General features: G+C 35.2%; 1 protein-coding gene across 1 annotated transcript; it reads left to right on the top strand.

The window, feature by feature from the left end:
* Positions 1-232: 232 nt before the first annotated feature.
* Positions 233-25595, top strand: si:dkey-98f17.5 (uncharacterized protein LOC569123 homolog). The gene is made up of 12 exons (XM_051693027.1): positions 233-375; positions 2111-2222; positions 2954-3047; positions 6432-6486; positions 16226-16366; positions 17265-17425; positions 18502-18600; positions 19600-19745; positions 21343-21514; positions 21600-21712; positions 23598-23685; positions 23791-25595. The coding sequence occupies exons 1-12, from the start codon at positions 261-263 to the stop codon at positions 23842-23844; spliced, it is 1350 nt and encodes a 449-aa protein (XP_051548987.1). The 5' UTR covers positions 233-260; the 3' UTR covers positions 23845-25595.
* The last annotated feature ends 1939 nt before the right edge of the window (positions 25596-27534 follow it).

The following is a 27534-nucleotide window of genomic DNA, read 5'->3' as shown; positions in this document are numbered from 1 at the left end:
CATTCACATCTATTGTATTTGCAAACGGTGATTTTCTGTCGTAACACTCTGAAATCGGTTCGTTGACGTCAGGGCCATTATATGATTGGCTTAGAAGACTCACGTGATCCAGGTTAGCCGTTATGCTCTCTCCAATGGTAAAGGCATGGAAGTTGATACCCAGTGTAAAATAATCTCTAGCCAAAAGGCGTCACGGTTCTTGTGTGCAACATTGTTTTGATTCCCCCAGTTTTGTTCCCAGTTCTACACGCACATTCAATATGTCAGGCGCTAAGAAGCCTCGATATGTAGCGAATCCCATGGAATCAGCCATTACAACACCGAGCGAAAGAATTCTGAAAGAATGCCACAGTTTATATATCGACATCGAAAACGGTAAATTACCGATAAACACATTCCTATTTAAACACGAGCTGCTGTTTGTACGGACGCGGTGCCATTACGATATAAAACATTGTGCAACATTGTAACGTAAATTAATTTAAAAGTTCAAGCATCAGCTGTGCGTAGAATGCAATCTGTTTATTCAGTTTGGTTTAATTGATTAAATATCATAGCAATATATGTGAGGTTTTAGATACTCAAATTTCATTCTGCCCCAGACTATGTATATTGAATGATGGGGCGGTTATTAAACTAGGAGACAAATACAAACACATCGGGGTCCAAACTAGTGTAATGATCTTTGCAACTCTTCCCATAAGGCCTGCACCCCTGAGTCTTCTCTTTACTGTTGTACATGAAACTGGTGTTTAGCGGGTAGAATTCAATGAAGCTGTCAGCTGAGGACATGTGAGGCGTCTATTTCTCAAACTAGAGACTCTGATGTACTTATCCTCTTGTTTAGTTGCACATCTGGGCCTTCCACATCTCTTTCTGTGCTTGTTAGAGCCAGTTGTCCTTTGTCTTTGAAGACTGTAGTGTACACCTTTGTATGAAATCTTCAGTTTTTTGGCAATTGCAAGCATTGTATAGCCTTCATTCCTCAAAACAATGATTGACTGACGAGTTTCTAGAGAAAGCCGTTTCCTTTTTGCCATTTTTGACCTAATATTGACCTTAAGACATGACAGTCTATTGCATACTGTGGCAACTCAAAAACAAACACAAAGACAATGTTAAGCTTCATTTAATGAAGCTAAATAGCTTTCAGCTGTGTTTGATATAATGGCAAGTGATTTTCTAGTATCAAATTAGCAATTTAGCATGATTACTCAAGAATAAGGTGTTGGAGTGATGGCTGATGGAAATGGGGCCTGTCTAGATTTGATCAAAAATGACTTTTTTCAAATAGTGATGGTGCTGTTTTTTACATCAGAAATGTCCTGACTATACTTTGTCAGTTGAATGCCACTTTGGTGAATTAAAGTAACAATTTCCTTACGAAACAGCAAAATCTGTACATTATTCCAAACTTATATATATATATATATATATATATATATGTATATGTTTATATGTATATGTTTATTTAGTTTATATATATATATATATATATATATATATATATATATATATAAATCAATAAAAAGTGTTAATAACAAATATCATAGCCACACAATCATAAGCCATCCCAAAGTAAAGTAGCCAATTATTCAGAAGTGTCATTTGTGGTGTCTAAAACCTAGTGAGCTACCTACTTAGGCAGCATTTTTGGGCATCAAAGGCTTTCATATATGATGCCCAAAATGCTGTCTAGTTAGGCAGCTTTTTTTTTCTTTTCTTTTTTTTTTCCCGACAATGATGCCTAAAATTGTTGTCAAGTTAGGCAGCTCACTAGGTTTTGAGATGGAGCCGTGTTGTCCAGTTGTTTCTGCATGTCACATTACTGCAGTCTATGGGCCAAAACAGTATGCAAATTTCTTCCCTTCACAATAACTAATAAAGTGCAAGGTGCATGTTTATGTTGTTTAATTTAAACAGTTTAATTTAGGTGCAGGTAGGTGTAATAAAGTGTCACCTCCCATTTAATCTTCTATCCCGTTGTTGTTGTTTAGGACATGTATCATGCTAGTACCATGTTTGTTTGTTTTGTTTTTGTCATATAACATTTTGTCATGTAATATCATTTTCTGATCATTTAGACCCTCTTTCTGTATGTCTGTAACAGGATTGGTGAAAATTGCTGACAGTCTGGGTGTTAGGCTGTTACCTCCTCGGAAAAAGATTATAGTTATGATCATGGGAAACCACTCCGCTGGGAAAAGCTCCTTCATTAACTGGTGATTACACTTTTCACATCAAAAACACACAGTAACAGTATCTAAGAATGATTACTGAAGTAAAATAATCAGATCTGGATAAGACTTTATGGTTAAAAATACAGTATATTTAATGATAATTACAAATGTTTGTTTTCCATTTTGTTATTATTTTTAAACTTGTCCCATTAAACCATATACACTGCCAGTCAAAGGTGTGGACACACTTGACTGAATTAGTTTTTCTCTTTCTCATATCTTAACAACCTTAATAACTTTGATCTTAAGGCTTATTCTTAAATGCTTAAATGAAACTAGTTTTGTAGACACATATAAATGGTCTACAATGTATATTTAAATTGTGCATGGTAGATTTTACTATAATACTTTTTTTAAGTAGATCTCTTTCCATATAAATGTGAGTGAATTTTTTTTAAATGGATGAGTTGTAGTTGTAGCGGCCAACATGTGACATGTACCATTTAAAAAACATCCCAGGCACCTTATGGGTGTCTTTGAAAAAGCTTTAATATAAGATAGTATTAGATATATCGTTTTTACTTCCTTTTTTATTTCATACTGTAGTTTTGATGCCTTTGCTATTATTCTAACATGTGGAAATTGCAATATAAAGTAGGTGTCTGAACGTTTGACCGATAGTGTGCATGTTTAAACAAATGATATCCCATCAGTATCCCAAATTTGAAATGTTTAGATTTTTTTGATAGGAAAGGAACTTTTCTGACTTTCAGGTATGTGGAGGAGCACATCCAGAAAACAGGCGTTGCCATAGAGACACAAGGCTTCACATTTATAACCAGTGGCAGGAAAAGAGAATCACTAACGGTAAGTTTAAACTGTTACAGGCCACATCCACATTAGTACGTTTTTGGTTAAAAATGTAATTTTCCATTTCCTAATGTCATCATTTTGCAAAGTATGCAGTAATATGTATGCGGAGGCTGTAGTCTAGTGGTTTAAGGGATAGTTCCCCCAAAATTAAAAAAAAAATTAAATTCTGTCATCATTTACTCACCCTCATGTTTTTCTAAACTCTCATGACTTTCTTGTTTCACTCCAAAAAATATTTGAATGTACTTTTAAGATTTATGCATTTCAATTTCATAACAAAATTCCGTCAAATTGAATTGTGACATTTTTAACAAAATTAAATGAATAAAACTTAAAATATTTTTATTTGATTTGATTAAAGATAATTCAATTTTATGGAAATTTGTTATGAAATTGAAATGTGAAAATCTTAAAATATATAAAGTTTTTAATGGTTCTGTGGAACACAAAAGGAGATGTCAGGCAGGAAAAAAAGAAAAACATCTTTCCAAGAAATTTTAATAGTCAAAAACTCCAGAAAATAGAATGTTTGCCTCAGGTCACCATTCACTTTCATTGTATGGAAAAAAAGAATGAAAGTGAATGGTGACTGAGGCAAACATTCTATTTTCTGGAGTTTTTGACTATTGAAGTTTCTTGGAAACCTTTTTTGTCTGCCTGACATCTCCTTTTGTGTTCCACAGAACCATAAAAAATGTACATTTAAATTAAAAAAAATAAAAATATATATATATATATATATATATATATATATATATATATATATACAGGTGCATCTCAATAAATTAGAATGTCGTGGAAAAGTTCATTTATTTCAGTAATTCAACTCAAATTGTGAAACTCGTGTATTAAATAAATTCAATGCACACAGACTGAAGTTTGGTTCTTTTAATTGTGATGATTTTGGCTCACATTTAACAAAAACCCACCAATTCACTATCTCAAAAAATTAGAATATGGTGACATGCCAATCAGCTAATCAACTCAAAACACCTGCAAAGGTTTCCTGAGCCTTCAAAATGGTCTCTCAGTTTGGTTCACTAGGCTACACAATCATGGGGAAGACTGCTGATCTGACAGTTGTCCAGAAGACAATCATTGACACCCTTCACAAGGAGGTTAAGCCACAAACTTTCATCGCCAAAGAAGCTGGCTGTTCACAGAGTGCTGTATCCAAGCATGTTAACAGAAAGTTGAGTGGAAGGAAAAAGTGTGGAAGAAAAAGATGCACAACCAACCGAGAGAACCGCAGCCTTATGAGGATTGTCAAGCAAAATCGATTTAAGAATTTGGGTGAACTTCACAAGGAATGGACTGAGGCTGGGGTCAAGGCATCAAGAGCCACCGCACACAGACATGTCGAGGAATTTGGCTACAGTTGTCGTATTCCTCTTGTTAAGCCACTCCTGAACCACAGACAACGTCAGAGGCGTCTTACCTGGGCTAAGGAGAAGAAGAACTGGACTGTTGCCCAGTGTTCCAAAGTCCTCTTTTCAGATGAGAGCAAGTTTTGTATTTCATTTGGAAACCAAGGTCCTAGAGTCTGGAGGAAGGGTGGAGAAGCTCATAGCCCAAGTTGCTTGAAGTCCAGTGTTAAGTTTCCACAGTCTGTGATGATTTGGGGTGCAATGTCATCTGCTGGTGTTGGTCCATTGTGTTTTTGAAAACCAAAGTCACTGCACCCGTTTACCAAGAAATTTTGGAGCACTTCATGCTTCCTTCTGCTGACCAGCTTTTTAAAGATGCTGATTTCATTTTCCAGCAGGATTTGGCACCTGCCCACACTGCCAAAAGCACCAAAAGTTGGTTAAATGACCATGGTGTTGGTGTGCTTGACTGGCCAGCAAACTCACCAGACCTGAACCCCATAGAGAATCTATGGGGTATTGTCAAGAGGAAAATGAGAAACAAGAGACCAAAAAATGCAGATGAGCTGAAGGCCACTGTCAAAGAAACCTGGGCTTCCATACCACCTCAGCAGTGCCACAAACTGATCACCTCCATGCCACGCCGAATTGAGGCAGTAATTAAAGCAAAAGGAGCCCCTACAAAGTATTGAGTACATATACAGTAAATGAACATACTTTCCAGAAGGCCAACAATTCACTAAAAATGTTTTTTTTATTGGTCTTATGATGTATTCTAATTTTTTGAGATAGTGAATTGGTGGGTTTTTGTTAAATGTGAGCCAAAATCATCACAATTAAAAGAACCAAACTTCAGTCTGTGTGCATTGAATTTATTTAATACACGAGTTTCACAATTTGAGTTGAATTACTGAAATAAATGAACTTTTCCACAACATTCTAATTTATTGAGATGCACCTGTATATTAAGATTTTCACATTTCAATTTCATTACAAAATTCCATAAAATTGAATTTAGTTTTTAGTAAAATGAAATAAAAATATTTTTTGAAATGAAATAAAAAGACAAACAACAGTAAAGCCCATCGAAGAGACTGTAATAAAAAAATTAAAGATGGCGCTACTGTAATTAAGGATATAAACACAGAATCAGAGTTAATCCGAGCTGAAAGTGAAACTCTTATTTATAGCTGAAAGCATTTTGAAATTAGCCAGTATAATTAGTAAAAGGACACTGGTGATTTGTAATGACGTAAATGGCTATGCAATCAAAAAACGCCATTGGTTGAGCAAATGTTACTGTGTCAGGCTGGTTGGGATGCTCAAATAAACAGAGCAATGTTTTGATAGCACCACAGCATTGACACTTTTTTTGGGAGGAATTTAAATGAAAAAAACTGAGAACTCCATTAAGTCTCCTGAGCTATGAAAGAGCAACCTGTGAACGATACAATTTTCCTCTGGGGAATATAAAAGTATTCAGGAGGAAATAATTCAACCAAAAGAGATGTAATGTAGAGAATGAATATGCTTTTCCTTAAGAAAGAGAGAGAAGGAAAATTGTACATGCGTTCGTATGGCGAAAGAGTACGCATTCTGGAAACAGAGGGGTTGTCTTAAAGACACAGCGTCTTTTTTGTAGCATATAGAGCTTTCTCTCTCTCTCTCTCTCTCTCGCTCTCTCTCTCTCTCTATCTGAAGAGCTCAACATGAGTAATGTAATTCCACTTAAGGAATGATATGAAAGGATAATAATCTCTATACAGGAAGTGACTACCGGCAGAACAGGAAAAGAGCTGCATTAGAACCCCAGGCAGCGTGGCCGAGAATGTCAAACCAGCACTGAGCCTGCAGAGAGAGAGAGAGAGAGAGAGAGAGAGAGAGAGAGAGAGAGAGAGAGAGAGAGAGAGCAGGGAGGCTCCTTATAGCGAGGCCTGGCTTCTCACTTCACACCATATATTGTCTTGTATCGTATTTGTCCTCTCAACATGATTGCTTCCCTTTCTCACAGGGAAATGCTACGTTACACCTCTATCCACATTTCAGACCGTTGCTGGAGTTCAAAGGTAGGAAATTAGAAGCTTACATTGATACACTTTGCTATTTAAGGATCATGTAATTTATTTGCAAAATATCTGAAATTGATTTACATCTGTATATACATTACATGTACATATTGAATACATTTAAAAATGATGTTTTAGGTTAATCAGCATTTTAGACTCTCTAATATCAGATATTTTAGCACCTTTGTTTTTTTTAGGGATTCAGTGCTATTAAAGTATTAGATCATTTATTTACATATGTTTAATTTTCATATGCATTGATATTACATATATTTAAACATCATGATTTTGATTTAATTGTTTGAGATGTAATGCTTCATAAGCAATGTAGTATATCTCCATCTGTCATATGCCACATATCACAGTGTGGGATGGCGTCTCATGAATAAATTATTTTAGCACCCTTTAAAGTGATTTTTTGGTATTCAGTACTATTAAAATATATATAAAAATGTATTTACAATATGTTTACATTACATGTACCTATATATACTATATATAACATATATATTTAGACATCATGGTTAGGGTTAATCTGCATTATAGAATGAGGATTATATCATATGTATGCAATATATTAACAATTTATTCACATACATTTAAATATATTTACATATATTTACATTACATTTACATTGATATGTATTGCATATTTGTAAACAGCATGGTCAGGGTTAATCTGCATTTTAGACTGTTTGCTATGTTATGATTCTTAAGCAACGTAAAATATCTCCATTTGTTGTATGGCATTGCTTAAACCTTGAATCATATGTTTTGATGCAATTCAGTGATGTTTGTTGTTTTGGTTTCCTTTTTATCATAATTGCTGTCGTTTATGTCTTGCACAACATTACAACATTATTGTTTGGCTGTGCATACGTGAAATATTCCTATTTGTCGAGCAAGATCTTTATCGAGTGTGTGGGTGCATGACAACCGTAGCTTCTAGAGTCGATTTATGCCACATAATGCAACACAGTTTAATGAAACAGGGTTGTTAAATGCATAATATGCATGGTAATATGCATAACATTAGCCACAATATTTAAAGAACAGGCATAAAAGGTGAAAGTGATGTGTAACTTTGAGAATTCCTCTGTGCAATTTACATCTCGGGTGTGAGTAGATGACAACTGTGGCGTCTAGTTATAGACGATTTATGCCATTTGGCATATATTTAAAGACAGTTTTGAAAAAAATAGCTTTTATTTACAGGTCATTGGTTCTGACAGTCATTGTATTTGTTGTTTGTAGTGTCTCTTAACCTTATTAATTTCCTTATCGATTTCTTAGAAATCAGACTATAGTTTTAAGAAAATCTGATTATTTGAAGCTCCATGTGTGGTTGAGGCAGGAGTGTGCACAGCTATGACTAACACATCACACTGAGTCATACGAGCATATATACAGAGAGCGGTGAGTGCAGTATCCACCTGAGACTGCAAAACATAGCAACATATCATTCACATTTACTTGAGTAAACTCCTTCCAGCTCTGCTGACTTTTTTACCATAATTTCATGTAACTGATCTAACCAAGAGCAAAGCTGACAGGAGTTTTAAAAAGTGGCTGTGTTTTACTTTGAGTATGATGTGGTACTTTGGTATAGGTGGACACAGTCTTTGGGCGTGTCAGAGGGCATCACCGCACACTGATTGTGCAGTTTTCGTTCAGTGGGCAGTGTGGGTTCACTCAGTGCAGAGAGAATGAGTCACTGACAACAGTGCAGCATCAGTGAGAACTGTCTTCCCACATTATTGCTGCAGAGAAGGTATCTGTAGTCACCGACAGACACAAATGCACAAAAATTAGAGGAACATTTTGTGTGATTCATATTCTGTAGCCATCACACATTTGCAAAAGCGTCTGCAGGGTTCAAAACCTTACATAATTATGAGATTCATGTATTCACTAAAAATAATCAACCCTCAATTTTAACTCTCCTATGGTATTGAAAAATGGCACCTCCCTTTAATTTTTGACTGGAAGGGTCAGATGTGTAACCCTTTTTTTTTTTTCTTTTTTTTTTAAGATGATAATGATACCATTTCTTGTTCACTGATGTAAGAACAATGAAATTATGCATTTATTTTGTGATTTTTGTATGCTATTTTGATATTATTTACATGTATTTACCATTAATTTGCAAAATAAGAAATTTTTGGGGAAAAAAATCAGAACCTACACTTCTATAAGTTGAAACATGAAGAAAATATGAGAATGTGGCATAAATTGGAGGCATATTGCTGGCATTTGGTAAACAAAATATGAATTACATGACAATGTTATGCCAGTAACAGCCAGTAGATGGCTGTAGCCACCTACTGTGTAGTTTGATGGCTTGTTGGTACCAAATTTTATGTTTTATCACAAGATATGCATTTGGATATATATTTAGGCATTATCAAACTATTATTTGACAAAATTTAGCATTTTAAAATTGATTTGAAGTGTCAGTTTTTGCAGTTAATGTCATTATACTTGCAATCAAACATGACTATGGTGTTACAAAAAGAAGACACTGAATAAGCATTTTTCTACCAATCATTTATTTCAAAGATCAAAATTTAATAACTCATTTCTGAGTGTGTTTAGCATTGTGACTGATTTAAATTTTTTTTTTTTGACATATATATATATATATATATATAAAGCTCTGTGATATAGTCTCACTAGTTAATTTGTGTGTGTGTGTGTGTGTGTGTATGTTTTGCACTGAGGATGTTTTAGAGTCTCACCCTGTAATATCTGTCTGGGTTTTTTTTTTTTGTTTTTTCTGCATTGTGGCTGATTTATTGATTGTATTTGTCAGATAAAAAAAAAAAAAATTTTTTTTTAAAATCATTTTCAATGGTCGGTCAATATTGACCACAAATACCAAAGGCGACACTTATTTATTTTATATGTTCAGATGGCAAAAGGAGAAAAAGTCACCAAGTCTTGATTAAATAAAGGAAACCATTTATTTTTATTAAATAATGGAAATTTATGACCAAATACCCAGTATGTTTGTCTTGTTTTCCTATAATATTCTAACAGCATACATTTGCATTAAGAAACTAAGATATGTTTTTTGAGAATATATCTTGAAAGAAGTTTATTTTTCTTGTTTTAAAGGTGCACTCAGTAATGTTTTCCTCATTAAAAAAGTTTAACTTCTAAAGACATGAATTGTAATTTTGCAATATATGTAGGAAATCATGACTACTCACATTAAAATGAAGACTCCAATCATATTAGTAACCTTATAAAAGCTGTTTTATTCTACAAGGAGAGGGTCCGCACATGCGGGCTGCTATGTTAGAATCACATGACCAGCTGGATACTACTCGCTTAATCTCAGTAACCATCCTGTTGTTTGACACTTTCACTGACTGATTAAAGTAATCATGGCTGACTATGCATACTAAATTTTTACAATGGCATCTGAAACTGAAAACTACTGATTTTAAATTATGCTGCATCCAAGCCACTGGGTGTCAGTGTAAGTGCAAGATGACACCAAGACAAAAGTTACTGAGTGCACCTTTTAGCATAAACTTAAATTTAGATTTATACTTTAAACACACACACACACACACAAACTATTTAACAATGGGGTTCAACAAATAAGATATTTTTTACTAGAAAGGAAGACAGAAATATATATATATATATATACATTTATAGCATAATGTTGATTATTAAAGAAAATAATTTTGACTCGTCCCTCGTTTATTTAAGAATCGCGGCTACAGTGAGGCACTTACAATGGAAGTGAATTGGGCCAGTTCATAAACATTAAAATACACACTGTTTAAAAAGAATAGCCACAAGACGTTTTTTTTTTTGTGTGATAAAATCTCTGTTGTTCATGATTTTAGTGTGATAAAATCGCTTGCAGAATATACCGGCGTTGCGACGTCATGACAACTCAGTTGTAATATTTGATATAACTTTGCACTAATAAGGTTAGTATGTGATTTTATCATTTAAATCATGTTAACATGTATAATGTTTGCATCTTGTGGCTATACTTTGGGAACAGTACATATTTTGGCGTTTATGAACCGGCCTCATTCACTTCCTGTGAACGCCTTACTGTAACTACGATTTATGCTTCTTTATTTAAATAAACGAAGGACTAGTCAAAATAATTTTCTATGGAAATCAGCAATATGCCACAAATGCTGTCAATTGAGCTTAACTTGTATTAACTTTTAAACAACTCCAATTACAGAAAAGTTGGGGACAGTATGGAAAATGCTAATATAAAAAGGATTGATTTGTAAATCCTATTTACTCTGTGCTATACTGAAAGCATTACATTAACGTATTGTTTGATGTTTTACGTAGTGAATTTAATAGTTTTTTTGTTTTTGAATATATACACACTCATTTCAAACCAGATAATTGCAACACACTCCAGAAAAGTTGGGATAGTCAAGTTTTTACCACTGTGTAGCATCGCCATTACTTCTAGTAACACTTACTAAGTGTTTGGGCTTTGAAGACACAAGTTTGTTAAGTTTAGCAAGCAGAATTTCCCTTATGCAGGTTTTCAGCTGCTCGGTTGTACAGGGACTTTGTTGCCTTATTTTGCGCTTCATAATGCACCACACATTCTCAATTGAAGACTGGTCAGGACTGCAGGCAGGCCAATCCAGCACCCGCACTCTCTGCTTACACAGCCATGCACTTGCAGTCGGGGCATTATGTGGTTTGGTGTTGTCCTGCTTGAAAACCACTTCTGAATGCACATGATCTCTGATCCCTCAGACGTCACTGTCTGAAAAAACATCATTCATCTGTAATGGATATCATGACATGGGCTCGGGAATACCTGTGTGCAAAGTAGAAGCCATACATCAACACTGTCCAGAAGTGACACAGACTTCTGTAGGCTCTGTCTCATCTGAGATGGAAAGTAGAACAGAGGAATCCTGTTTTGTGGTCCAATGAGTCCACATTTAAAATAGTTTTGGAAAAACAGTCATCGTGTTCTCCGGGCCAAAGAAGAAAAGGACCATCCAAGCTGTTATCAGGGTCAGGTCAAAAAGCCAGTGTCCGTCATGGTATGGGGGTGCGTCGGTGCCCATGGCATGGGTAACTCGCACGTCTGTGAGGGCAACAGTAATGCAGAAAGATAAGTACAAATTTTGGAGCAGCATATACTGTCGTCCAGATGCCGTCTTTTCCAGGGACTTGGAATTTGGGGTTGTACATTCCTTAAAGCAAGCCAGCATTTTCTGATTTATTTGTCTATAGTATTAGTATATGATCTCCATTATACTTCAGTCTGAAGTATTTAGCCAAATGTATGAACCAAGCAATGCTATAAAGTGTTGAAAATGCTTTTATGTGCCTAGTCACCTCTGAAAGAACTTTATATTGAAGACTTTGGTATCTTGGTTAGTCTGAGCACAGCTTGAGACATTGTAGAGATCTCTTTTGTAACTCTAAAAGAGGCAAATGTGAGATTGCTAGGGTTTTGTATCTCATGGGAAATATCTGAAAAGCAAAAGTTTACATTTGCGCTTGTTTTAATCCCATTGTTGTCAGAGAAACACGTGAGATATTAAAGTGATTTTTCTTTCCTGTGGGATCTGATTAGATTTGTGATTGGTGCATTGTTTGGGTGTGGTTTTGGCTGGTTCCTCTGGTCTGAGAAGAGTTTGACTCTATAACGTCATGACTCGGGTCTCTCTGCAGTGCTGCTTTGCGGGTTGGAGATGACACTGCACTTTCTTGACCTTTGACTTCTCCCCAGTGGCCTAGATCTTTCAGGATCTTATTCCACCTATCAGCAGCAATGCCAGCAATTCGAGACTCATCTCTCCAGTTACCATTTCACATTTAAAGTGGCTCAAAAATCCCTCAATGTTGTGCTTGTGTAACAAAACTAACTATATTTGAATCTTTCTATGGGTATATGATGGTGATCTCCCTTGTTTAAATACCCACAGAAAAGGAAAGTCACAAATAAGTTCTCTTTAATATCTCACTACATCAATGAGTCTAAATTGAGAGAAAATTGAGACTTTTATTTTTCTCCTGAGAAAAAATACCAAGGTTTTTCACACATATTTCACATGGTATTTTGTCCATTTTAATTTCTCATACAGAATTCCCCTAAGGAATTTTAGGAGAGACATCTGAGACAGACTTTATACTTAAATGAAACATTGTTGAGAACTCCATTAAAGCTTGACATTTTTTCTTTCCTGTCTTGACATTGTTTCCCAATGAAATAGGAAGTTTTAGCAGAACATATGGAAGTATAAGTTAGCAGATATTTGCTAAAAGTCAATTTTGTAAACCTTTTGGAGTACACCAGCATATAGATTGTCTCAAGTCAAAAATACATGAACTAAAAGCCACAAAACTCCAATTTAGATTTCAGTTATGTCTCCTGAGCAACCTTTGACCAATAACATTCTCCCCTGGGAATCCCCGGTAGATATTACCATGCATATTGTGTAGATTGTAGGATCTACGCATTTTCATGGAATGCGAAAGAGAGAGTGTGTGAAAGACAGAGATTTGAGGGTGTGCTGGTGCACCTTTAGTGAATGCTAATGAGAAACAACAAGAGTGGTTTGTGTGACATTGTGCACACCTGCAGTCGCTATCTGAAAGAGCTTCAGTGTGTGCCGCAGATGTGTTGGAGCAGAAACGTTTGGCGAGAAATGGATAAAACATCTCGGTAGTTCTTATGAAGAAATAATGATATAATTCACCACACATTTTATTTTACAATATTATTGCTCATACTTAGGGTCAGGGATTTGATCAAACCCTTTAGGATCAAACTTTGCTGTGTAACTCATCCAACACAAAATGTGCTATGGACATGTATGACACCCCAAAGTGACTTGTTGAGGAAAGTTGTGTTACTAATTTCTAAGTAACTTCAATCAAGTGTACAATTTTTGCCTGGCAGACAATAAAATGGGCAAAGAAAAAATCCATTGACACATAAAGATTGAAGGAGAATCCTGAGCCATATCAAGGGACTAGAATATCATAGAGACTTAGGGAATGGCTCTTTTGAATTAAGATCAGTAAGCAACCACCCAGAACACCCTAGCAACCACATAACAACCCTTGCAAAAATTGAGGGTTCACTGCAAATTTGCCGCAAATTTGCCACAGATAATTTTCACATGCAAATGAGCTTTGCGGCAAATCGACCCTTCACTAAGCCATTCCCTAAGTCCCTAAAAAGCGTTTCTTACCTTCTTAGCAACTGTTGCACCGCTGCCATTACTCTGACAAGCGTTTGCCTTTTTACAGTGAGAGCCTATTGGAGTAATGTGTGTTTGAGTAGTTTTAAATGAGATTTTATCAAAATGATCCAAAACATTTAAAAACCGTTGTTGCTGGGTCACTTGTAATAGTGATACGAGGTACCTAGTGTTTACTAATACACGCAGTGTTTTTTTCTTTCTTTCTAAAAAAATCTTTAAATAAATATTGAGAAGAGCATGCTATGGATTAAAGTGTGTCATTCCTCATTCCCAAATGAGTATGTATAACATTAGCGAGGATACCTACATTTCCTCCAAGGTAAATTAAAGCTAACAACCTAACATTAATTTATTTACTTATTGATTCTGGTCTTAGTACTGGTGATAGTAAATAAAGAGTTCACAGCATCAAAATGAGTGTGTTATAAGACATTATAAGAAGTTCTTTTTACTTACACTAATGTTATGAGGTTTGTAATCGCTATCAAGTGATGCTTTTCACTTTTTATGTGACTGTGATGATCAAGGGCATAGATTTGTCTTGAACATTGTTGGGGGGTAGCAGCGTGAAGCATTTACATGTTTCCTTTGATCATGGTATAAATATTGGGGGGGTTGTACTTGCTTGTTTTGATTATTGGGGGGGTTACCTGCCCCCATCCCCCCCGGCATCTACACCCCTGGTGATGATAGTTTGCCTCAATTCTCACAGTCTGCAGAGTTTTCAATCAAATGACTGTGTAATTTAACAATTTCTTTAACAAAAAATAAGTCAGATAAATATGCTTTACAGTGTCACTCATTATTCCAGCCCACGTAATTATATGATCCATTCCGTTTATGAGAATATTTTGCCAAATACCACACCATTCAATCTCCTATTCATTCCTATGGGGAGTTCTGCAGAACTTGTCAGAGCAAGTGACTGTAACCAAGGGGGGCGAAGCTTAGCAAAGGGTCAGTTGTCCATTGTTGCCAAAGGTTTACTGGAGATTCACCACTATCGGTGAAGAGCTGCAAACTTCTGGCAAACATTTGCAGTGAATCACAAGCTCATTTGCATGTGAAAATAGTTTGCGGCTAGTTTCGATTTTTTGTAAGGGAACACACTGGTAACCACACACAAAACTCTAACATCATGGCAGTGATTTTTGCACCCATCACATTGTCACCAATGAATATTAGAGGAATAGCCTTTAGGACTAAGTTTTGATTTTTATGCATGTTTTGAAAACTCTGGGTATTGGCTGGCTGGCGTTACTTCACAGTCGTTCTTCACTGGCTAGCTTTATGAAGCTACACCTTAAAGCTGCCAGTTGAAGAGCTGTTGTGGGTAACCATAACAACAGACAACCAGAGGTTGCATGGTCAGCAAAAACACAGGATGATTCAATGCAAAGTGCCAATCACAAAAATATTAGCACATTCAAGTACTTTAACATTGTAGCAACGACAACTGGTTAAACGAAACATTACTTTTTTATTCCATAATGTTTTATTTATTGGAAGTAATTTACTTTTGGAATATCTATGTATTTATTAGAGGTAGACCTATCTATGTATTTATTAGAGGTATTGGTTTTTAATGACCAATCCGAAACTGATTATTTTTGTGTTCAAGTGTCCAATAACCGATATGCAAAACCAGCTTTTAATTCTTGTTTTATTTCTGTTTTTATAAAGTGAGTTTGCAAAAATGTATATACTGTAGAGTAACGTTAATTCTATGAGACCAGGCTGCATTTTTAGGCACAATAACAACTTAATAATTTATCAATAACCCCTAAAGGTGAACATCCTGCTTTACAAAACTAATACTGTTCAGAGTCTACAAAGAATTAATTTAACTAGTTTAGCTGCAATATGCAATTGCACCAAAGCCCCTCATTTAATTAATATTTAAAATCGAATGTATTTTATGTCAAATTTGATCGGAAACCCCCATATTAAAGAACCAATAACCAATTAAGTAGTAAAGTGTCAATATCGGTTAAAGATATCGGTCAAACCAATTATCGTCTATCTCTAGTATTTATTGATTACTTAAGTTATAGGCTAATGTACTGTCAGCTGGTCATTATTGCAAAGTAGGTGTCATGCATCACCCTGAAAGCTGACTGTACATTATCCCACTTATAACACGGCTACTTTCCATTTAAATAAATTGACAGTAAATATTGATTTGAGTTGAAATTATGCTTATTATGTGAGAAGAAAAAGACCGTAGAGTGATATGAGAGACATGAAACTAGCACAGCTATGAAGGTAATCCACATGGGAATACAGTCAATTACAGTTTAGCGGTCATTATATGACAATATTTGACAACAGACTGACAAAACCGACAAATCAGAATCAAGTATTTCAGACAGCCATGTTGTACGTTTGGAAAAAGGGTTATTTTTGACAGCTTGGTGCTCATAAAATCGACATGAGGAATCCACACTGATGGTGACTTGCTTTTGTAATGCCAAGCAAGTTTTATGAATGCCTGCAGTTGTATATTGTAGGTGTCACGGATTACCTGCGTGCTGAGATTTCCACCTCCAAACAGAAGAAGTTCAGTCTGGTGACATTTGTGGACACGCCAGGGTTGGTGGATGGAGATATGGTGTACCCTTTTGATGTCAACAATGCCATCACCTCTTTCGGTAAATACATTTGCACAATTTGACTTTCTGTTGGCCAGTTTACTTTTTTTATTATTTGTATTATTTGTCTATTTTATTAAAATCTATACAAATTAATTTGCTGGACTCTTAAAAATAAAGGTTCTTTATCAGCATGTATTGTTCCATGAAGAACATTTAAAGTTCATGGAAACTTCACATTGCACAAAAGGTACTTTAGACTAAAAAACGGTTCTTCAAAATGGTTATTTTAAGAACCTTTCACTGAAAGATTCTTTGGGGAACCAACAATGGTTCTTCTATGGCATCGCTTCGAAACACCCTTTTTGAAACCTTTATTTTTAAGAATGTGGGCAGGTTTACTTCTTTAAAAAACGTCTTTCTCCGAAAAGTCGAAATTGGTGTTTTGTGGTTTTTAGTTCATGCCATCTATGAATATCCTCCAAAAAGTTGAGAGAATAAACTTTTAACAGATATACGCATTTAAAATATACAGGAATTTTCAAGAATATTATAAAAATGTATCTTAATAGAAAATGGACCAAAACTATTTATGACTCATTATAAATCATGGCTCATGGATTTGATATTAAGTGAAGTCATTTAAAAAAAGAACAAGGCCTTTGATACTGTACTTCCCACCACAACTTCCTGTTTTATTAGGCAATATGTCAACACAGGAAATAAAATTGTGTTCATTAAGCCATTTTTTATTCTTTTAAGGATAAGTTTGAGAACCTTTCTAAGCTGATTTTGAATCTAAGCTTAATGTTGAAACTCCACACAGTTGAATAACAATATAATACGACTTGTTTCATGCTTTCGATTGAACTGTACACAACTCACATGACACTGAAATTTTAAGTAAAAAAGTAACAGTTTTCTGTTTTGGTCTCTCAATTGTCTCTCATGTTTTCAGGTGAGCAGGCGGACTTGATCTTTGTATTTTTTGATCCGATGGGGCAGGCGTTGTGCAAACGGACGTTGAACATTGTTGAGAAGCTAAGTGAGAAGTGTGGAGACAAACTGCGCTTTTACCTAAGCAAAGCTGACGAGGCTGGACGAGAAACAGACAGACAGGTGTGTGAGTGTGTGTGTGTGTGTGTGTGTGCCTGTGCGTACATGTGCATACATTCTTTCTTCACTGCCCTTTAAAGGGATAGTTCACCCAAAAGTGAAAATTCTGTCATCTTTCTACTCATCAGAAAAGATGTGATAGGTGTGGGTGAGACACAGATAAATATTAAAGTCCTTTTGTACTACCAATCTCCACTTTCACTTTCACATTCTACTTCTTGTGTTTTTGTTGATTTGCATTCTTAGTGCATTCATATCGCCATCTACTGGCAGGGAGGAGAATTTATAGTAAAAAAGGACTTAAATATTGATCTGTTTCTCACCCACACCTATCATACCGCTTCTGAAGATATGGATTTAATCACTGGGGTTGTACAGCTATACAGAGATGAGATATGTTTCTAAAAATCTTCATTTGTGTTCTGCAGAAGAAAGAAAGTCATTCACATCTGGGATGGCATGAGGGTGAGTAAATGATGAGAGAATTTTCATTTTTGGGTGAACTATCCCTTTAATGGTTGTGGTTAAATATGACGGTAAATGGGTCAATGCAACCCTTGATTCCTTCACTAGAATGACTTTTTCAACTTGAAATTACGTTCACAACCCATTTTGACATATTTAGAGTGAAACATGATAATCAACAAAAAAAGGGAGCATAGGACTTGACTTTATTAATCGGGAATTGATTGGATCGGGAAAAGTGCTCTCTATATAACAGGTGGTTGGAAGAGCGGGTTTTAAAAATAAGAGGGCTTGGTGACATCAGCCGAAAAAGAAAGTTATTACAGAGGCTGAGCATGTTATTAAATTTTGATCAAAGAATATGAGGAAGAAAAAAATCCCATTGGAATAATGTGCACCAATGATTTATGCACAATAAAAACAGTAACAGGTAATAAAGAAAGTAAACAGGGTCAGTTTCATTGATTTCATTTGGACTTTAATTTGAGATTTTAATCATCTTGCCATAACCATATTTTTCAGACACAAAGCCTTCAGGAACTTCTCTGTGTCACTATTTATTAAATGTTTCCTGTCTGTCGGTCTTATACCCGGTGATATTTTTATTTCCACAGCGAGTGATGATGCAGATCGTCCAAGAGTTGTGCAGAAGACCTGGACTCAACAAATGTGGTTTTGAGATGCCCACAATATACATCCCCAACCCACAAAAGGTAATACATTCCAAAAAAATACATATAAAATCAAATAAAATTGCTTTGAGAGATATTCATGGTTACCTCCTAATCTAGAAAGACAGAGATTAAAGGGATATTACTCCAAATATTTACTCAGTTTACAATTTTTTCAGTAGAAAAGAAAAGGGATTACTAATAACAGAATGTCCAAGCTGTTTTCATACATTGAAAGTGAATGGTGAAGTTTAACAGCCCCTGGTCCCCATCCACTTTCATTTTAAGGAAAAGAGCAGCTCAGACATTGTGCTAAACATCTCCTTTGTGTTCCATTTAAGAAACAAAGTCATATGTGTTTGGAACAACATGAGGGTGAATGAGTGATGACGGAATTGTCATTTTATGGTGTAATGTCCGTTTATTAAGACTTCACAGAGTTTTCAGCAAAATGTAACACGTAGATGTAAAGTAATAGCATTTATCTCCACTGTGCTGGAATCAGACATGAGTAATGGAAAGCCCACGCAGCACTGCTGTGTCAAAGGAAATGGATTTATGTCTCTCTGCAGTGCATAAAGTAATTAGTTCCATCTGTCAGCAGAGAGAGTTGGTTCTCTACAGCCAAATTTAAAGGAATAGTTCATCATTTATTCACCCTCAAGTTGTTCCATACCTGCATGACTTTCTTTTTTCTGTTGAACACCAGAATCAAATAATGTTATTTGTGTATAATTGATTAAAAATATAAATCCCTGTTTTGTTGAACATGCTGCTATAAGGGGCCAGTGTGATTAACAGGTGTGTCTTGATTACAGATGTATAAAACAGCAAGAAAGTAATTTGGGAACACAATTCTCAGTTTGTTTTGTATGTGTAACCCATATATGAAATAAAGCATGCAGATGCCTTGCACAAAATTAGTAGTTTATTGTACATTTTATTCATTGAAATTGATTAAATTGAAATTATGATTTATTTATTTTTTTCAGAATCATGCAGCCCTAATTTGTATTCAGAGTCCCTGTGTATTTTGTGTAGCCCAGCAGGTGTGTCAACCAGATTGATGAAGTGTGTGAAACCATTGATAAGAGCATAAACCAGGCAGTGCAGAAGACGCTGGACCAGCTGGAGAAAGACTGTGACCTCATCATCTCAACCACCAGCAATACACTGGATCAGGACCGGTACACAGTACATCCATCCATCCGTCAAAATATCGTCTCTACATGACATAACCAATATCATTACTCTAGATCAGTGGTTCTTAACTGGTAGGTTGCAGTTCTGATTGGCTCACAGACAACAGGGGTAAAAAAAAAAAAAAAAAGTCAAATTCAAATGCTAACATGCAACTAACCATATAAGTTAAGTTAGGATAGTAAAATAAATCAGTTTTCCGATCAGACAATTTTACTGCAAATTCATACGTCATTTGGCAAAAGCTTGGTTGAAATTAGGCCGATACCATGAATAAAAATACTAAAAGAAACTGTTCAGCCAGAAATGATATATCTCTCATTATTTACTCACCCTCATGTTGTTGCAAACTCGTATGACTTTCTTTCTTCCCTGGAACACAAACAAAGATATTTTAATGGAGGGTTTGGTCTGTTTGTCCATAGTGAATATTGCAAGTGAATAGTGACCAAATTTTCAAGCGGCAAAAACATCCATTAAGGCAGCATAAAAGTAATCTGTACGACTCCAGTGGTTTAATCCATGTCTTTTGAAGCGATCCAATCAGTTTTGGGTGAGAACAGACCAAAATGTAACTAATTTTTACTGTTGGTCTTGCCATTGCAGTCTCTAGGTACCATAGCGATTACACTTCCTAACGCTTCACGCATGTGCAGAGCAGTAGATGGCGCTAGGAAGTGTAATCGAGCTTGAAATCACGATTGCCAAGGAGACCGCTGATGTCAAGATTTGTAGTGAAAAAGGAGTTATATTTTGGTCTGTTTCTCACCCAAAACTGATTGAATCACTTTAGAAGACATGGATTAGTGGGTCTGGGTAGCTCAGTAAGTCAAGACGCTGACTACCACACCTGGAGTCGCAAGTTCGAATCCAGGGTGTGCTGAGTGACTCTAGTCAGGCTTCCTAAGCAACCAATTGGCCCGGTTGCTAGTGTGGGTAGAGTCATGTTGGGTTAAACTCCTCGTGGTCACTATAATGTTCTCGCTCTCGGTGGGGCACATGGTGAGATGTGAGTGGATGCCGCGGAGAATAATGTGAAGCCTCCACACGCGCTAGGTCTCTGCGGTAAAGCTCTCAACAAGCCACGTGATAAGATGCACGGACTGACTGTCTCAGACGCGGAGGCAACTGAGATTCGTCCTCCGCTACCCGGATTGAGGCAAGTCACTATGCCACCATGAGGACCTAGAGCACATGGGGAATTGGGCATGCCAAATTGGGGAGAAAATCCCCCAAAAAACGAATAAAAAGACATGGATTAAACCACTGGAGTCTTACAGGTTACTTTTATGCAGCCTTTATGTGCTTTTTGGAGCTTGTAAATTTGGTCACCATTCACTTGCATAGTGTGGACAAACAGATGTCATATCTCTCCCTTATAATATCTTAGTTTGTGCTTGACGGAAGAAAAAAGTTATACGAGTTTGAGATGGCCTAAGGGTGAGTAAATGATGAGAGAATTATGATTTTTGGGTGAACTATTCCTTTAAGGAAATATAACAACCAGTTGCGACACACTGCTCTAGAACTCATATAATGTAAAATGTATAAGTTTAATAATTGTGTGTGTGTGTGTTCCCTAAGGGTAAATGTGAGCTGTAATAAAAGCAATCGTTTTAATTCCTTCCTGTGTGGACTTCTGGGAGTCTTCCTACCATTTCTCTTCATCCTCAGCTTCGTCATCAGTACTTTTGCTCCAGAGCAACTGGACACTCACGTAGGGGAGGGCCTCGCTAAAACCCTCTATCTTTCCACAGTGGGTTCTTATTTTAATGTTTCTGAAATATTTGTTCCCATAGCGAGTGGGTGTAAATTTTGTGTCCGTGTTTGTGTTTTATCAGGGAATAGTTGTGTATCTATGGGATTGGATCCCTGAAGACTGGCAGATATTTTTTGTGATCACTTTCGGCGCGCTGTGCTACCTTTTGCTCTTTCTGGCCAAATATTTTGCACGGTAAGCAAACTGTCCTCTCGTTTTGAAGGGGATTTTAGTTCCTTTTGCAATCACAAGAGGGCAGCGTCACACTGACGTCGTTTAGATTTACAGTCATTTATTCATAGCATTCTGAATACTGCACTGCAAAGACAAATCACATTAACTACATATTTTGTCAGAGTTAAGTCATCTGAAATCGGGTCCCTTAGACTATGGAATGTCCTATGAGACATAAATAGTTCTTAGTTTCAGTGTTTGCGTTATTTCTGTGTTTTGGCTTTTGGTTTTGTATGTACATTATGTGTTTTGGGAGCATACTACTCTTATATATACTGTGCACGGTATGCAGATATTCTGTGTATTTGGAATACCCAAATTAGGTGATTACACTTCCCATGTATTGACATATCAAATCAATCATGTGTGTGTGTATGTATATATATATATATATATATATATATATATATATATATATATATACTGTGGATAGATAGATTGTTAGATAGATAATTTATATATGTATATATTTACTGTATAAATAGATTGAGAGAGAGAAATAGATGGATAGCTCATACAGTATGTACATTATATATATATATGTGTATGTATATATATATATATATATATATATATATATATATATATACACACACACACACAATATATATACAGTATATATATTTATAGAGTAAATATTATATTAATATATTAATATTTAGTAATATGTCGATATAATTTATTTTTTAATAATTGCTTATATATTCATATTTTTAATATTGTGTTATTTGAAAGGACTATCAAGGGAGTCAGTTTTATATAAAATTGGATCAAATATGCAAAGTAATTTTTTAGGAGTTTTAACATTTTTAGGATGATGACAAATGTAATAAGGTCACATGACAACAATGTTGCATAATACTGTTTGAAATTGTTATCTTTGCGTAATGTCTACTGTTCAGCATACTATTTTTAAAACAACAAATAATAGGCAGTGTATTCTGCAGAGTATGCAGTGTGCTAGTGTTTCATTCTAGAGAACACTCAACATGTATACACTACCGGTCAAAAGTTTTGAAATGCTTGACTGAAATGTTTCTCATGATCTTAAAAATCTTTTGATCTGAAGGCGTATGCTTAAATGTTTGAAATTAGTTTTGTAGACAAAAATATAATTGTGCCACCATATTCATTTATTTCATTATAAAACTAAAATTTAATAATAAAAAAAAAGTTTTTGAAATTGATGACTTGGACCAAATAATAAAGAAAAGGAGCCAATAAGTGCCCAACATAGATGGGAACTCCTTCAATACTGTTTAAAAAGCATCCCAGGGTGATACCTCAAGAAGTTGTTTGAGAAAATGTCAAGAGTACATGTCTGCAAATTCTAGGCAAAGGGTGACTACTGTGAAGATGCTAAAATATAACAAAGTTTTGATTTATTTTGGATTTTGTTTAGTCACAACATAATTCCCATAGTTCCATTTATGTTACTCCATAGTTTTGATGACTTCTGTTATTCTAAAATGTGAAAAAAAATTATAATAAAGAATGAGTAAGTGTTTCAAAACTTTTGACCGGTAGTGTACATTGTATCAGTATGTATGTACCCAGATTAGAACCCCTTGACCTTTGCGTTGCTAGTGCCATACTTAACACACACAAATTATTTCCTTCTAAATCTCCACAGAATGTTGTGAACTATTGTGAAATATCATCAATTTATCAAGCTATTTATCAAGCTTTTAATTTAATAAATTCAATAAAACATACTATTGAATCCTTTTCAGTGCACTGTGCCACTAACAGTAATTACACGTATGAGTTGATATCTCCTTTCTGATTTTTAATGATCACTTAATCAATTTAACAACAGCCCACTTAATGTTCTGATTATTTTCAGCCAGGGCAGTAAGACGATGACTAAGAGAGAGAAGAAGAAACTGGTTGAGTGCAGTGATTACATCAAGGATGTCGTCAAACCCAAAAAGGTACTGTATGAAATACATTAGCATTATTAGCGTGCATTTGAAATTGAACCTCCTTAGAATGATTCCAAAGGATAATCAATATCACATATTTTTATGTTACCATAGCGGAAACTTTATGAGGAGTATCTTCGACAATGTGCCGCAGAATATGACTTCTGAAGAAAACCGACCAATATCAGCCGTTGAAAAGCATTGGTCTCATTGGTCACATCAGGACAGTATGAATAAATAATGTAAAGCACAGCCACATCTGAAGTGTTGATAGTTTTGTGTATGTCTAGGATATATGTAGTGTGTACATTTGTAACATGTATGAGAACAAATCAGTGCCTTTTTTGTTAAATGTGAAAAATTCAGAGCGAACAAATGACCTCAAACATGACCTCAGTATTGTCTCGGTATTATCTTACACCAGCTAGTTTTTTTAATGTGAAACATATTTAATAATCAGACCTAGAACTGTTAACAGTCAATAAGCTGCATTATTACAGTGACTCTGTGAAAATTTGATTGGGTGAATCTCACATACAGTAAACATGAAACAACAATATATATTATATTTTGCATAAAGAAATTGAAGCCTGTTTTTTGGACAGTTAATATTTTGTGCATTGCAACATATATTGTATTTAAATTTAAATCGTAATGTTGCAATGTGCATTGCAACATTAATTGTATTTAAATCGGCATAATGTCTCAATGTAAACAATTGTGAAATGGTCCCAAATATAGGCTTCATTTTCCTTAAGTAGAAATTAATAACGGTTTATTGTTTCAACAAGTTTTGTGAGATTCACACAATTATCCTGAGATATTATCTTCTTTTCTGTGACCTTTTGATCTACATTTAAGCACTGTGGCATTTTCTACTGTGGATCCCCCCCCCCCCCCCAGGTATTTATAAAGGTGACATTTCTACTTTTTATAAAGTAATGCATTCAAATTATCTTTCCCGGTGGACACAGAAGAGGCTCTGCAGTTTAAATCAAAACTGTCTGTAGGTCTTCCTTTCATTCATTTGTTTGTTTATTTACTGTTGCATGTTTGTCTGTGTATGTGTAGTTTATGTGCGATTTGAAAATGATTGTTCAATGAACTGAAGTGATGCTGCCTACATGAATCATTGGTAACACGTTGCAATAAGGTTGTATTCGTTAACTTTAACTACACTAGTTAACATGAACTAACAATGAACATATTGTATACAGCATTAATTAATCTTGGTTAATGTTCATTTCAACATATACTAATGCATTTGTAAAAGTAAAAGTTGTATATGTTAACATTAGTTAATGCAATACGAGCTAACATGAACTAACAGTTGTAGTTTCATAAATGTACATAAACCAAGATTAATAAATGTGTTAAAAAAAAAAATATTGTTCATTGTTAGTTCATGATATCTAATGCATTTACTAATTTTAACAAATAGAACCTTACTGTAAAGTGTTACCAAATCATTTACAACTTAGTTAAAAAAGTTACAATTTTAGAATATTTTTGGGCATTTTATGAATATTACGAACTTGCAATACGTATTTCTTGTTTTGAATATGCATTTGTAGAGTCATTTATCTTTACAGTCCAAATGTAATGCAGTTGGCCATTGTCATACAGGGTGGAACCAAGAACTGGTTTTCATTTTATCTTATTTTTTTGTTGTTGTTGTCCAGCTGTTTAAGGTACATTTACAGCAAATGTAAATTTTAATAAACAACAGCACTTCTGTGACTTCAAAGAAAGCATTTGTGCATTTACCTCAATGTTGAAAAAAAACACATTTTAGGAAATGTAATCAATATTGTTCATATTTGTATCATATTTTCACAGTGTTCAGCTACTGTCAAAGTGCTTTTCCAAACAGATGCCATGTTCAGCTTAAAGTGATAGTTCACTAAAAATCAAAATTCACTCATCATTTACTCACCCTAATGTCAACCCAGATGTGTATGACTGTGTTTATACAGCAGAACACAAGCAAAGATTTTTAAAAGAATATCTCAGTTCTGAAGGCCCATACAATGCAAGTGAATGGTGACTAAAAATTTAAAGCTCCATAAAGCACATAAAGGCAGCGTTAAAGTAATCTATACGACTCCAGTGGTTTAATCCATATCTTCTAACGCGATCCAATCAGGCTTGGTTGAGAACAGACCAAAAATATCACTCCTTTTTCACTATAAATTTTGACATCAGCAGTCTTCTTGGTGATTATGATTTCAGCTTGATTACACTTCTTAGTGCCCTCTAGCGCTCTACGCATGCGTCAAGCACTAAGAAGTGTAATCAAGCTTGAAATCATGATCGTTCCTAGAGACTGGATTGGCAAGATGTGTGAAAAAAAGAGTTATATTTTGGTCTGTTCTCACCCAAAAACAATTAGATCGCTTTAGAAGACATGGGTTAAACCACTGGGGTCGTATGGATGACTTTTATGTGCTTTTTTTTGAGCTTTAAAGTTTTGGTCACCATTCACTTGCATTGTATGGAGTATGGACCTAAAGAGCGGAGATATTCTTCTAAAAATCTTTGTTTGTGTTCTGCAGAAGAAAGAAAGTCATACACATTTAGGATGGCATGAGGGTGAGTAAATGATGAGGTAATTTTCCTTTTTGGATGAGCTATATCTTTAGGGTGTGTAAACTAGCCTAATATACTGTATGTCTTGGGGCAGTGGTGGCTCAGCGGTTAAGGCTACTGATCAGAAGGTCAGGGGTTCAGTCCCCAGCACTGCCAAGATGCCACTGTTGGGCCCTTGAGCAAGGCCCTTGACCCTATCTGCTCCAGGGTCGCCGTATCATGGCTGACCCTGCACTCTGATCCCAGCTTAGCTGGGATATGTGAAAAAAAAGAATTTCACTGTATATGTGCAAATGTATAATGTGTGATTAATTATTAGTATACTCTGAGTATACTATAAGTAAGCCATTTGTAGGTTGATTTCACCTAAAAGTGTAATATTGTGGTGCTATCAAAACATTGCTCTGTTTGTGTGGTCCGTCCAGTGATACAGCAACATTTGCTGAACCAATAGCGTGAGTTTGGGGTGATACTATCTGTTTGTACATCCAATTGAAGACGGGGGTACCTTTCTGGAATCTGTTTGAAAATAGTGGTTATTTTTGCAAGAAATTACACATTTCAACATTTTTAAACTGCTGATTTTTACCTGTCTTTTAGAGAATTTTACATTTGTTTTATTCACAAAGAAAGTCGTGATGTCCTTTTATATATACTAATATAATAATGAAAGCTTTTTGTGCTCATTTAAAGTAATAGTTCACCCAAAAATTAAAATTCTGTCATTTACTGCATCCTGATGTTGTTCCAATATGACTTTCTTTTTTCTGTGGAACACAAAAGCAGTCCCTCTTTTACATGCAGTTACATTAAACTTTAAAAAAATATGTAAATGCATTATAAAAGTAGTCCATATGACAAGTGCACTATATTGACACATTAGGGTGAGAAAAAGATGACAGAATTTTGCATCAGCTATCTTTGAAAGAACAAAAGCCACAATGAAATGTTATAGCAACATATTTATTCATGTTTTTCACCAGAACCTCTCCCATATGACTGAAACCTCCGATCCCTGAGTTAGTACCAAAGAATAGCTGTAGGAGGTCAAGAGCTACCAGAAAAGCATTCATTATTATTGCGCACAAACATTCGCTTATAAATCAATTAACGATTAGTCAGAAAATACAAGCCTCGAGTCATATAATAACGAGCTTTTCTATAGATAAAGTTATAGCTTTTAAATATTTGTAGTTTTGTGCAGTTTACTAGCATGGCAACCAAAGTTCCCATTAGCAAGAGGTATATTGTCATTGTTAAAGGTCTGCG

This window comes from Myxocyprinus asiaticus, chromosome 4 (genome assembly GCF_019703515.2).
Source record: "Myxocyprinus asiaticus isolate MX2 ecotype Aquarium Trade chromosome 4, UBuf_Myxa_2, whole genome shotgun sequence".
Classification (NCBI taxonomy): domain Eukaryota; kingdom Metazoa; phylum Chordata; class Actinopteri; order Cypriniformes; family Catostomidae; genus Myxocyprinus; species Myxocyprinus asiaticus.
The sequence above is the reverse complement of the archived record's forward strand: the minus strand, read 5'-3'. Positions and strand labels throughout refer to the sequence as shown.